General features: G+C 50.9%; 1 protein-coding gene across 2 annotated transcripts in view; it reads right to left on the bottom strand.

Moving 5' to 3' along the window:
• Positions 1–2,784: 2,784 nt before the first annotated feature.
• The window catches only part of XPO6 (exportin 6), a 123,208-nt gene continuing 111,578 nt past the window's right edge, over positions 2,785–14,414 (bottom strand). For both annotated transcript variants that reach the window (XM_017525721.2, XM_017525723.2), the window contains exons 18-24: positions 12,643–12,798; positions 11,416–11,530; positions 11,077–11,248; positions 9,626–9,787; positions 6,862–6,960; positions 6,472–6,702; positions 2,785–3,427 (exon numbers count right to left, since the gene is read on the bottom strand). In XM_017525721.2, the coding sequence (XP_017381210.1) occupies positions 3,326–3,427; positions 6,472–6,702; positions 6,862–6,960; positions 9,626–9,787; positions 11,077–11,248; positions 11,416–11,530; positions 12,643–12,798 (1,037 nt within the window). In that variant the 3' untranslated portion in view covers positions 2,785–3,325. The remainder of the gene's footprint in view (positions 3,428–6,471; positions 6,703–6,861; positions 6,961–9,625; positions 9,788–11,076; positions 11,249–11,415; positions 11,531–12,642; positions 12,799–14,414) is intronic.

The raw sequence follows: 14,414 nt of genomic DNA, 5'->3' as shown, positions 1-14,414 counted from the left end.
TTTTTTTTAATAAAAATAAAATAGAACAACAGCAGGAGCTCAATTTTCAAAAGAAAACAAAAGAAAACCATACATATTTACACACATATAGGGTAATCTCAAAAGGCAATACACCAAAATATTAACAGTGTTTTTCTCTGGGCAGTGGGATTAGATGATTTTTCTGTGTTTTGCTTCAGAGTTTTCTGCACATTTCATATACTCTACAACAAACATTTTATAGTCAGGAGAAAAATACAGGCTGTTAAAAAAACATTCAACCCTCCATCACATGAGGCCAATGGTGGGAAGTGGAGGAAAATGCTGGAAATTGGGAAGATGAAGGTTTCATCTGATCTCGTCCCAAAGCCGGTGGCTGCACTCTTGGCAGACGTAAATGACACAAGTCAAAAGAAAAGCAGGACATGGGCACCCGAATGGAGACAGAAGAGCAGCCTCACATTCAAAGGTAGCGGGAAAAACAGCCTCCTTGAGAGCCCCTGCCATTATCTGCCCCAACCCGAGACTGACACAAAGCCCCACTCTTTTTTTTCTTTCCTTAAATTATTATTATGGTAGAGACATCTCACCATGTTGCCCCATGTTGAACTCCTGGACTCAAGCGATCCTCCCGCCTCAGCCTCTCAAAGTGCTGGGATTACAGGTGTGAGCCGTCGTGCCCGGCCCCAAAGGCCCACTCTTATCCATTGCTGTCCTTTCCCCATCCCCATCCTCAGAACGGGAAAAGATACTTTCTGGATGTGTCTAGGACCTGAACACTCAATTCCACCCGCGCTTCCGAAGCCTGCTCTGTGTCGGGCCCTATGTGGGACACTGCAGGTAAGAATCAAAGAGCCAGGCACGGTGGCTCACACCTGTAATCCCAGAACTTGGGGAGGCCGAGGCAAGTGGATCACTTGAGGTCAGGAGTTCAAGATCAGCTGGCCAATATGGTGAAACCCAATCTCTACTGAAAATGCAAAAACTAGCTGGGTGTGGTGGTGGGTGCCTTTAATTCCAGCTACTTGGGAGGCTGAGGCAGGATAGTCGTTTGAATCCAGGAGGCAGAGATTGCAGTGAGCTGAGATCGTGCCACTGTACTCCAGCCCAGGCGACAGAGCAAGACTCGGTCTCAAAAAGTAAATAAATAAATACTAAAAGAATCAAGTCAGGTCAAAGACCAGCTTACACACCTCTAAGAAATGGGGGCTCACTACAGCCCACACCCCTGGGCCATGGTATCAGTCCTGGAATGAACATCTTACAGTTGGCCAGGCATGGTGTCTCACAAGCCTGTAATCCCAGCACTTTGGGGGGCCGAGGCAGAATCGCTTGAGCCCAGGAGTTTGAGACCAGCCTGGGCAACACAGTGAGACCCTGTCTTTACAAAAAATAAACAAAACCAGCCAGGTGTGGTGGTGTGCATCTGTAGTCCCAGCTACTGAGAGGCTGAGGTGGGAGGATCACTAAGAGCTGTGAGTGAAGACCGCAGTGAGTTGTGACTGCACCACCGCACTCCAGCCTGGGTGACAGAGAGAGACCTGGTCTCCAAAAAGGAAAAATAAAATAAAATAAAATACTCCATCCCAGCCCAGCTTACTCCCCACAGCCCTTTCCTCTATCCTCCTAAGTCCTGCCTGTGTTCTTCTGTCCAAGGGAGGGGTTGGCAGGCAACAAATCCCATCCCTTCAACCCCTCCATCTCCAGGGGAAAAAGCCCTTTTACACTCTCAGGCACAGACAGCACTCCTGGCCTTCCCTAGCAGGCAGGTAAGGTGGTATTTATTGCCCAGGTATAACTGGATGCTAATTCCTTTCTGCAGAAGAGCAATTGGCATTTGGATTCTCTCCTTTCTGAACTCTGGAGCAGGGCTCGCCACAGCTGGGAAGCTGTGATTGACATGGAGCAAGGGCCTGCCACACAAGCACACATCATGCACGCCCTGCTCACCCCGGCCCAGCCCCTACCCCCCCAGGTGATTCCTATGGAAGTCTCAGAAGCAGACATCAGCCCACAGCTCCCCACTTCCCCAAGCCTGGCATCAAGCCAGTCAATACCCGCCCTCACGTCCAGGTGAGCCAATGTCTCCCTGCCAGGCACTGTAGTCCACATCAGCAACTACCCAAGTTGTGCCTGCCTGGTCATCACGACACGTAGCACACGAGGAGCTGCTGGTTCCAGATTCTGGACAATTCAATGACAAGTGCCACTTCCACACATGAAAGTCTGAGCAAAGCCCCAGCTCTCAGACACTACATAGAGCCCTAAGTCCCACCCATCCCCACCCTCACAGAGCCACACCCTCCTCCCTCCCCCTGTAACCTCTATTCTCACCCAGGTAATCCATCACCAGCCCCACCTCCCTGTCCTCCAGTAAGACTTCAGGCCTCAGGGGGCCAGGTCCTGCTGGGCATTGTGGGAAGTTATCTATTCCCCAGGAGGCAGGGGAGGCAGAGCCCATACTTCCCACACTGGGGGGAGTGGGTGCCACGGGAGTCAGGTGGCCTGGACTCCAGCCTCCACCACCACCAGGTCAACTGTCAGTGAGACCCCTTCCTGGACTCCAGCCTCCCCCCACCACCTGGCCAACTGTGAGACCCCCCCTCCTGGACTCCAGCCTCCCTCCACCACCTGGCCAACCATTAGCGCTGAGTAAGGGCAGTCAGAAAGACGCCATTGGAAGAGGGTGGGAGGTGCCAGGAGTCAGCACACTCCACGCCGCGCTACCTGTGTTCCCACCAGAATGCCCCTTGTCCGGAGCCTGGCCTCAAGGAGGCTGTGAGTAGCAAGCAGCTCCAGCTAGGGTTTCTAGAACAACAACATAGGCATTTTATTTCTTTTCATTAAGCGTCTTAGTTTCTTAGTATCACAATGGAATGATGAGAAAACAACAAAAACATGAGTCTTTGTAAATCTCTGACAAAGCAGAGACCTCAAGGCAATTGGGGCGGGGGTGTCTTGACAGAAGTACCAGAACAGTTCCGACATCACATCTCTCCTTGGCTGGAATGGTGAGAAGGTGGCACTGTCGTGAGCTGTCCTTGGCGATTCTGCCCCATGACTGACATGCTCCTGGTCTGCATGGGCCACCCCGTGGGATTTCCCAGTGCCTCCTGGTACCTGGCCACATGCCCTGGGAGCACCATCCAGTGCTCAGTGGACCCGGAAGCCAGCTCTGCTGGGCGGCAGCAAGATGTGGAGGAGCAGCAGAGGCAGGCAGCGTTGCTTGGGGCAGGAGAAACCAAAAGTGTGACCGAGGCCCATCTGGGAGACGTGTGGTGGAAGGTAGGATTGGCGCAGGTGGCAGCAGCAGAAGTCCGTGTCCCCAGGCGGTAGCAGGCCGAGCCTAGAGCTTCACAGTGCCAGGAGGCAGGCTGTCGTTGCAGAGTCTGTAGTAGCGCAGATCGTTGACCAGCCTGTGCACGTTCTGGGTGAATGAGGGCAGGTCCTGGAAGGCAGGGGCATAGCTGCAGCCCATCACCCACCCAACACAACAGGTCAGCACCCACCAGACCCCAACGGCTACTTCCATCTCAGAGGGTACACGGAATACATGGGAGCACTTTCTAAAACTCAACACTTCTTTTTTGTTTGTTTGTTTGTAGAAAGTGATTTATTTATTTAGAGAGAGAAAAGGAGAAGGTGAGAGAAATAGCTAACTCTCACACTGAGTGAGAAAATCCAGAAAGATGGAATACAGGAGAGAAAAGCAGCTTCCACACTGAGTGGAAGGGAATAGAGAGAGACGGAGTTTAGGAGGGGAAGACAGGCTTCCACCAGAGAGTGTGGAAGGGGACCCCAGAGGGGATATCCAGGAGAGAGAAAGATGGCTTCCACAAAGGGAGTGCTCCTGGAAGGGGACCCCAACATGGAGTCCCTCACACTTCTATTCATTGCTGCACTGCGTGTCGCAGCGGCTCTGTGCAAGGTGCTGTGGGAAAAAAGGAACAAGAGGAATACCTCCCTAGGACCCCCCAGGTGCCGGACACTGCTGCCATCAACATACAGACAGCAACTCGCCTCACCACGAGCCTGCCACAGGCCCTACCACAACCATAGTCTAAGGACAGGAAGATCAAAGCACTGCACCATGAAGAAGCTGGCCCCAGCTCACACAGAAGGGAAGGGGAAGGCCAGCACATTTGCTCCTTAGTCTGGGCCCTGGAACACAGGCAGGGCTGCGGGGACAGCCCTCTCCTTCACCACGGCCCCTCAAGGTGACATGCACACCCAACAATGTCTATAGAATCCCTACCCACAGGGCTCCAGGCTGCCCCTGCCACTCGAGAGCCACCCAAGCAGCAGCACACATGGTCTTGGGGCCTGCCCCACTGGGCGTAAAGTGGGCCATGCAAAGCCCTGGACAGGCAGTGAGGCCCTGACCTCTGCTGCCATGTACACGGCGAACCCCTGCTTTTCAGTGCGGCATGTTGAATGCCTGCCATGTAGGTCCCAGTGAGGAGTTAGATAGGCCCAGCAAGCGCTGACAGAGCCAGGAGCAGGGCCAAGCTAACTTTCCTGCCCAACCGCTATTCCTCTTCCAGAACTCCGTTCAAAGCCTGCATCTTCCCTGAGGCTGCGCAGATGCCTCCTATTTCCTGGTCCCAGCAGCGCTCTGCTTCTGGGAAGTGCGTGCAGGCTCCGGGACCGCAACACCCAGGTCTGCCTCCTGCTCACCTTTCTGAGCCCGGGCCATCTGTGACATGGGTGAGTAACAGGACCTACACTTCAGAGGCTTGTTGGAAGGCCTCCTCGAGCCAGGACATGTCTCATGCTTGGCACAGTGTGGTCCACAGAGGGTACTGTATTGGGCTGTCTACCATGAAAGACTTGAAGGCTGGGACTGGTGCCCCAGCTCCTGGCCAAGAGCTTAGAAGCAGCTGGCTTCAAACACACAGTGAATGAATGAATGCAAGGTGGTGATTCTTTTATTTCACCCTCAAAAAACCAACTAAGGAATATCATTTAAATCAGTGGCTCCCAAATGCCAAACCAGAATTTCCTGGGGAGAACACAGAAGTCTGTTTCTCTATTTTTAATAAGCACCCCAGGTGCTTCTGATATATAACTAGATTTTTTTTTTTTTTTGAAGACAGAGTCCTGCTCTGTCACCCAGGCTGGAGTGCAGTGGCACAATCTCTGCTCATTGCAACCTCTTATCTCCCAGGTTCAAAAGATTCTTGTGCCTCAGCCTCCAGAGTAGCTGGGATTACAGGCGTGCGCCACCACACCTGGCTAATTTTTGTATTTTTAGTAGAGACGGGGTTTTGCCATTGGTCAGGCTGGTCTCAAGGCCCTAAGCTCAAGTGATATGCCTGCCATGGACTTCCAAAGTGCTGACATTACAGACATGAGCCACTGCACCCAGCCTATAACTAGATTTTGAAACCACAGCTTTAAGTCAAAAAGTTGACTGATATTGATGTCATTAGAAGCTGATCATTACGTATTAAGATCTGGCCTCTAGGAAAAGGAAAAAAAATTATCCAGGGGCTGAAGTGAACTGGAAGAGGCTTAGGGAAGAACAGGTCCCAAGGAAAGAAGATCCCAAGACAAAGGAGAGGAGGATGAGTCTAAGCAAAAGCTCTCCTGCCACACGTGGCAAATGAGGAAACAGGCGGCCGGGTTCACGCCAGCGACAGAGCAGTGCATGCGTCTGAGCACTACGGTGGACCCGTGGTCAAGCTGCTTCACAGAGGACTCAGGTCAAGAACCCCAAGAGGACCAGGGAGAAAATGATTTCTTCTCCTCATTTCCTCAAGTATAAAGTGAACAAGGAAAAGCTCTCAGAAGAGCCTATCAGGCAAGAGAGAAGCCTGGCCACCTGACACACACAGGAAGAGAACAGGCCAGCCCCAATCCGGGAAGGAAGCCCCAGGCACCATCAGGCTCCAACAAAAGATGGCCTCTCACCTGTGCTCCACAGGTGGGGACAGCCCACCTGACAAGTCCCTGCACAGGTGGCAGCAAAGGGACAAGAGGGTGAGTACTAGGAGGGCTCCTCCCAGGACCTGGCAGCAACTCAGCCCAAGCTGAGCTGGGGCCAGTCTGGAAAGATCCCAAGATAGGCCAGGTGGTCTCACTGGGTCCCACCTGTAACTCTGGAGACCCAGAAGTGTAGCTCCCAAGCACCAACCATCTCAGCCTGAATGGAAGCCTGGGCACACTCCAATGCTGGCCCCACTGGGACTCGTCACCCAGGCGTGGAATGGCAGGGCCCTGGGTATGAACAGAGATGCCAAGAGAAATGGAGGGGCTGTAGGGCCAGGAACTCAGGGCCTCCATGGCTGAGACACCAAGACTGGGGAAAGGGCTGTGCCCCTCAATCCAGCCACAGCACCAGGTCAGCAGGTAGCTCACGAGCTACCGTCAGGCTGCAGGGTGGGCACAGACCACACCCAGAGGCCCCAACGTGCCCCTCCTTGCCGCACAGGTTCCAGGCTTGAGTGCCCACTCTGCCCTCCTCTTAGCCCAGCCCTTTTCCCTCCTCACTCGATCCATCTTGAAATTCCGGCCCAGCACACTTTTCTGGTTGGCATCCACACCGTCGCAGCTGGTCAGGAACTCCGGGAGGAAGGCGGCAAAGAAGCCATCAAAGTCGACAGAGGCCATGTTGTAGATGGCAATGCCGATCTCCTCCTGCAGAAGATCGTGGGACTTGTGGACCAGGACCTGGAGCAGCACATTCACAAACTGGAACAGCATGGCGGTCCGGAAGATCTTCTGCAGGCAGAGAGACCGGGTGAGCGGTAGCTGGGCCCCCAGGGACCTGTCCCGGCTCCCACCCACTTTCTGTCACACTCTCCAGTGAGTGGACTGGGGGTGAGATGCAGGCCATGAGGCCCCTGATGGAGGAATTTTTCCAAGAGCTGGGGCACTTACCTTGTGGTACAGCTTCTGCTTGGTGTTGAGAGTCTCCAAGTAGAAGAGATTTTGTTTAAAAAGGTGGATATCAGGCTGGAGAAAAGACTGTCCGAAAGCCTAGGAAATAAGACCACCATTTTATAAACTGCATTTAAACTCTCCAAGACCAAGTGCTTCTGTGACATCTACCCCATGTCAGAAAAACAAGTGTCGGGGCCAGGGCACCCACTGTCCTGATGCTTCTGGCCCGCAGCTCAGACCTCTGGGATGCTCCTCCTAAGTCTCAGAGCTAATGCCTCCCGCACAAGGCCTTGCTTCTTATTATGGCCTCATATATACCTTCTGAAACCAACCTCTAGAAACCCATCACAGGACCTGGCTGTGAAGCAAGAAGCTCACACCTCTAGTCAAATCCCTCAGCAATCTCAGCAGACACTGAAGCCTGCCTACCTGCCTGCCTGCCTCCCCTCAAGCCAAGTAATGAAGGAGCCTCTACCTGGAGCTTAAGCCCCTGCCTGGGGGCTAAGCAAAGCATTTTTTAAACTGCTTTGGAATTTCTGGGTATAAAAGTTACTAGTTCAGTCCAGGCATAGAAGCTCACACTTGTAATCCCAGCACTTTGGGAGGTCGGGGTGGGCAGATCACTGAAGTTCAAGACCAGCCTGGCCAACATGGTAAAACCCCATCTCTAAAAAGAATACAAAAATTAGCCAGGCGTGGTCGCAGGCCCCTGAAATCCCAGCTACTCAGGAGGCTGAGGCAGGAGAATCGCTTAAACTGAGGAGGCAGAAGTTGCAGTGAGCCAAGATCCTACCACTGCACTCCAGCCTGGACAACAGAGCAAGACTCATCTCAAAAAAAAAAAAAAAGTTACTAATTCAGGGGCAAAAAGAAACACCCCACAAACGGATGCAAAGTACCCTGCTCCAACTGAAAGTGACCATGCTGCAGTGGGGGAGGCCGGTGGTCTGCAGGAAACTCCTACAAATAAGTGGCGACTGCTTTGTCATTCTGTGCCTGGGCCCCTAAGCTGCCAGAGGAGACCTTGTAATCCCTGCAGTAGGAATGAGATCTCCATGGTAACCAATAGTTTCCACTTACTCACTGTTCAAGTTAGGTTCATGGAAATGTAACAGAGTAAAACTTTTGAGGTTTATCTTTCTATGAATTCTGACCTACCTGTGGAGTTGTGCCACCACTATCACAACCAAGACAAAGGACACTTCGACGGCCCAGAACGTCCCCTCAAACCCCCAACCCCAGGCAATCACTCTTCATCATCTGTCCCTCTGGTTCTGCCTTTTCCAGAATGTCATATAATGGCATGGAATCCTATTGTGCATAGCCTTTGGGATCTAGCTTCTTTCACCTGGCAGAATGCATGTGAAACTCATCTATGCTGCCGACTGTACCAAGGATCCACGCTTCCTTACTGCCGGGTGCCAGTCCCTTAGAGGCACGCACGAGCCTGTTCATCCATTCAGCTGCTGGATACTCAAATTGTTTCCAGTTTTTGGCAATTATGAAAGAGCTTCTATAAACATCTGTGTACAGGTTGTGTGAACATATGCTTTCATTTACCTTGGGTAAAATACTTAGAAGTGAGATTGCCAGGTCATACAGGAACTACACATTTAACTTTATAAGAAACTGCCAAACTGTGAAACTATTCTCCAAAGTGGCTTTCACCAGCCCCCAGTGGGGGACCAGGCACCGTCTGCCAAAGAAGTCTTCCAGGCAAGGACAGCATTCAAGAGAAAGATAGGTGGGGCACAAACACTCAAGTACTGCAGACCTGAGGCCTCGATGGGTACCAGGGAAGGAAAGGCCAGGGCTAGGGCATGTGCTTGAAAAGAATTCAACACAAGAGTCAGAGAGAGGAGAGAGATAGAGAGAGACTGTGTGTGTGTGTGTGTGTGTGTGTGTGTGTGTGTGTGTGTGTGTCTACGTGCATGCTGTGTGCTAACAGGGAGCTGGAGGGAGGGTGAAAATCCCTCTCACTTCCAGAGAGAGAGACTGTGTGTGTGTGTGTGTGTGTGTGTGTGTGTGTGTGTCCACGTGCATGCTGTGTGCTAACAGGGAGCTGGAGGGAGGGTGAAAATCCCTCTCACTTCCCCATGGAAAAGCATGCAGAGAAAAGACAAAAAAAGACCCCCTACCCGCAACCTAGACTCAGATGAAAACATCAGACACCTGAGTGCAGACCCTGGGCGCATGCCTGAAGCAGCCACAGAGCAGGCGGGCTATCCAGGCGAAGGGATGCCATTCCAGTTTTCCACTGCAAGGGGTGTTCAGCCCCCAGAGTGCACTCTCTCAGATGGACAATTGCGCCTGCCCTGAATGTGAATGCTACCTCGTGAGGCAGTGTTTGTCCCAGTGTGGTCAGAGTCAGAACCACAGTGTAGGTCCGGGGACCTCCTGTGGAGACTCCTATTCAGGCAGTTCCTGCTCAGGAAGCCCCAGGTGATTGGCACAGGCAGGCTCTTTACACTTGGGGAAACAATGCCACACGGTCAGCGGAACTGACGTTCATCAAGCATCTCCAAGTGTCATGCACTTTGTGTATGTCATCTCATTTAACCTCACAACAACCTGTGACACAGGCAATATTAACCCCACTTTACAGATGAAGAAACTGAGGCTCCAAGAAAGTAATGCACTTCATCAATACTAAGAGGCAGAACTGAGCTTTAGACCCGAGGCTGTGAAGCTTCAAAGATAGGACTCGTTGCAGTGGCCAGGTCAGAGGATGTCACCCGGCAGCCTCCCTACCCCATGTTACCTGCATGATGGCACTGAACTGGGGCTCATTCTCCATCTGCTCCTCGGCGATGCCCCTCTGGACACTGGCCAGCACAGTGGACTTGAAGAAGTACCTCCAGTTGTGATGGAGCGTCCGGAAAAGGAGTTCAAACAGCTCGGCCTTCACATCAGGAGAGGGACGCTGCAAAGACACAGACGCTCAGACCTGCAGCTTGGGGAGCCACTCCAGCCTGGGCCTGAGGCAGCAAAGATGCCTAGGAGATGCCTGGTGACAGCAGGCTGAGTGTCAACATTCCACCCGCATGCCTGTCACTGCCTGGGCAAAAGGCATCCAGCCCCTGGAGTCAGCAGTTCACACTGCAAGTTCTTCAGCAGAGACAGGGCCCACATTTGAGAGAGAATGCATGGGTCAGTGCCAAGGGCCCGTTTTTTCTCATGAGCACTCAGCTTTCACACTAGGAAAAAAGCTACCAAGTGGACAAACAATTAGGAGTACATATTTTCTGTTCTATTCGATCTGTCAGATCTTCTTGCTTGTTTCTTTTCCCAGGATAAAAAATGCTGTCCTGCTAACCTGTTGGTCTTACACAGCCACAGAAGCTAAAGACAGACACAACGCCTTAAAGCGATTCTGCTGCCCAGAGAAGAGGAGGGTTTAAAGAGCACTTGGGAACCAGGCTCTCTGGGCCAGTCTTCTCTTTCCTGGCAGCCAGGACTCTGAGAGGAGGTAGAGGAGAAGGGGTAGGCTTAGCAGTGTTTTCTCATTGAATCCAACTCCCCAATCCCTTATTCCAGGGATTGTCTCTGTGGAATTCAAAATTGGAAGGCCCACATATATTCAATTCAAGCTTGGTTAAAATTAAACAGACACCAGGGGCCACAAGTGTCCACGGCAGAAGCCTCACAGGTCCAGAGTGTTTCGTAATGCACAGCAACCAGACCTGTCCCAGTCTCAGTTCAGTTAAAGGTTAGCTCTTTTTTTATATGACTATTACCAATGACTGAAATTTAATCTATACTTATTCTGGGTCTTGTCATGCTGCATGCCTGCCTGTTTTCTAAGAAGGACATTGCTTTCCTGTAATAATGAAAGGTTTGTTTGAATGGTTCCAAGCACTTGCCTTGTATCCTCGAGACCATGAATGTTTCTAATAGGAAAGTACATATGTTAGAATGTTTGCTGTAGAAAACCAGAGTCACTTAAAGGTATAAATTATTTGCCACAGGAAACTGATCTTAGCAACTGACCCTGTGGAATAACTGCTATACTTATACTAGACTAGCTCCAATGAACTCGATCAATATAAAAGGACTGTACCACCCTAAAGGCCTTCTTCCTTGGGAAAAACTACTTTATAAGCATATTAAACTAACAAACGAACTTTAAAATGCAATGCATTTTCTGTGAAATCTCATTCCCTTCCCCATCTGGAGATGGGAGGCCACAGAGATGACCGCCTGAGCCCCTACCTCGGCGATGATGGGATACACCTGCTCCATGCACAGGGCGATGATGCTGGGGAGAAAGGGCTTGAACACCTGGCCTGGCTCCTGGACCACCACTTGCAGGATCTTCAGGAACTTCTCCACCACCCGGCATCCAGTGCTGCCCTCGTGCAGGATGCTCTCAGCTAACTGCTCTCTACAAATGAGAGAGCCACACAGTGAGCAACCACGTTTCTCTGGGGGCCAGCATGAAACCCCATGCTTGTGGCAAGTGCAGAACACGAGCCAAAAGCCACACTTTGTCACCACACCCACTACTTGTCCCTTGAATCTGAAAATCATGGATGGTGGGTCTGTGGTTACCTGGTAAACATGTTGAGGAAAGTCTGTATGATTTGCTCGGTGAAAGGCACGCCCATCTGTACTCTAAGGCCTCGAAACAGAGTGAGGAAGAAGCTCAGCATCTCATCAGTCACATCTGAGGAAAGGGACAGAGACACCGTCAGAGGCTTGCACACAGTCAGAACCAGAATCCTGAGCTTCATCGACCTGCTCCTGCAATCTGCACTACCAGCTTTCTCTACGGCTTCCTGCTGGAAACATTTCCCCAACACCATCAGGGCCAGTGACGGAAAGTGGAAAATGATTAGGAACATGCTGAGAAAATAGTTCTTATACAGGGAACCTCCACCTGGTGGCTCACTACGGGAAATGAAGGGATCTTGAACCTCCCTCACTGCCTGACATCCAGTAACGGTTAGAGTTTCACTGGCGAGGGATCGCTTTGTGCCCACACTGATGAAACAGCTCAACTGGGTCAACACCTGAGTGCTCCAGCCATTTCCCTCTATGACTAATAATCGCTGCAGCTGGGTCAGGGGTTAAGTGGCTGAAAGTGGATAATGAAGGTGTATTTAGGGTGCATGGCCCTGGTCCATTAGATGGATTAATTGCAGAAAATACCAGTTACATTTAGTGCAGTTTCACTTCCAGATCTCAACAATCATCTTGTGTAGTGTGTTTCAGCTCTAACTGCACACAATCTGCTTGCAGGAGGCAATCATTGAATATTTGCTGACTGAGAAGTGCTTGATATTTCTCTTGTAAACTGACAAGACTGCATGATGCTCTCATGAGAGCTGGGCAGGTACATCCACAGAGCTAGAGAGGCCCTCTGTCACTGACAGTGAGACAGTGACAGAGTAGGGTAAGGGGAATGATCTTGGCAAATGCACCTTGCCACAAAATAAGAAGAACTAAGCCAAAAAAGCTCTCTTGTCTTCTTTTGTATGATGCCCCCATTACTCTCTCATCCATTTCTGTTCAGTAAGGCAAGCATCCTCAAGTGATGTAATGCCACACGACGCACGTACCAAGGCCCATATGGAGGGCTCTGCTCACTTTTCCATGGGGTCTTGACCCCAGACTCCCCAAATAAACATCACTGCCCTTTCCCTTCAGTACTGGGTTTCCTTGCATGGAGCAAGTCAAGGCCTGTCCTGCACCAACTCAGTGTGCTCTCAGATCTAAGCGGGCATTCCGACCCTTGTTAGCACCGCCCACCAGTGAGGCCTCTGGGCCAGCTCCTACCTGACTGATGGATAAAAGCTGGAAAGAGGGCCAGGGAGACCTGAACGGATTCCTGCAGCGACTGGTAGCAAATCTGTCGAGACTTGGTGGACTCCCCCGAGATATTCTCCACGATATCTTCTAAGATGCTGAGTGTCTGGTGGATAATCACTTTGGCTGCGAATCAAGATGAGTTGCAGGTTATGAGCTGTCTGAGGAGAATGCACGGTAAGAGGAGACACAAGGGAAGGGGAGGAAACTTGCAAAGGTACCAAGAAGATGATCACAAAGAGCCTCACTAAAGGAACAGTCTCTTGATTAAAACATAAATTCTTCTCTCTTTTTTATGTTTTTGTTTTTACTGTTATTCCTGCCAGGACTCCAGATGCCTGAGTGTGCGTTGGGGAGAAGATGCCTGCTTGCTTGTTCAGGTTTTTGCCTCTCTTTTGCCTCTGGCCATCAGCAACAAGTCCACAGAAGAAAAAAGATAAATAAATGCACCCCCAGGTTGGGTGCCTTGGATTTGATCAAATCTAAAAGACAGTGAATAGACTGGTGAGAAAATGAATGTCATACGGTCATGACCACAGGCCAGTATGGACACATGGAACTCAAACCTTGTCCCTCAGTAGGACACTACTCCAGCCCAGTAATCCCACAAACACCTGCCATGCACATGTAATGGTGCTGAGTGCAGGAATAAATTGCCTGATCCATCTTCAGCCAGTTAGACCTATAGCTTGATAAGACATATAATTATTGTTATTACATTATTGACAATATATAATGCTGACACTACCGTGACCTGAGATGACTTCTGACTCCATATAGCACACAGGGAAAACAGATGTAGTGGGCAGCAAACAGGCCAGAGATCAAAGCGCCCTAGCTATGAACCACAGGTGACCCGAAGGCTACGTGGTGTGGGCAGGACCCTCATCTGTTAGGGAGAGCTGACAGCCTCACCTGGGCAGTGCTGCAGTGGGGATCAGAGAAAAGGTTCTGAACGATGCTAGCAGTGTGCAAGCCATCAAAGAAAATCTAGGATGGGGATGTTGCTATCGTTCCCATGTGAGTGGAGTCACCCCCTGAAGACGCAGAGTTTCCCACCAGCCTCCCCAAGCTGATGCCCATGGCTCAGCCTGAGCCTAGCACACTCAATCTTGGCTCCACCAGAAGCTGAGCCAGAGCTAGGCTGAGAGCTGTCCCCACCTGGTAGCACTCTCTGGATCCCCCAAACCTCAGTGTTCAGCAGCCTTTATGGGGCTGCGGCAGCTTTGAGGAGGAGGTACAACAGAAAGACATGCTCAGGAGGCAGACGGAGGCTGGCCTGGCCCTACCACTGCCTCATCTGAAAACCTGGATAGAGAGCATCACCGCACTCACAGGGCTGAGGGTGAAGGAAGATGCTTCTCACCACAGGTCTCGTTCCCCAGTCACAGTGACAATGAGAGTAAAGGAAAGGCACACCCACACTGCTGAGCAGGGAGCCGTCCACAACTACAACAAGCACACAGACTTCTACCAAGCCAGGAAAGCATTCTCAGGGCAGCCACTTCCTCAAGAACGCACGGGCCACAGGGGAAGCAGTTTAGAGAGAAAAACCAACAGTCAAGAGACCAAAAGCTGACCTCAGGCATTTAAGGAAATTGAAACGAGGACAAAAGATGTATTTACAAAAATGTAGAAGTAAAAAAATGAAAGCACTTTAAGTATGTAATAACAGGAGAATGGGTAGCTAACTGTTGCATTTCCATGGGACAGGACATTATAAAACCATTACAAACCTTTTT

Source organism: Cebus imitator, unplaced genomic scaffold (genome assembly GCF_001604975.1).
Source record: "Cebus imitator isolate Cc_AM_T3 unplaced genomic scaffold, Cebus_imitator-1.0 Scaffold39, whole genome shotgun sequence".
NCBI classification, from domain to species: domain Eukaryota; kingdom Metazoa; phylum Chordata; class Mammalia; order Primates; family Cebidae; genus Cebus; species Cebus imitator.
Note: the sequence above shows the minus strand (reverse complement) of the source record. Positions and strands in the feature narration are given on the sequence as shown.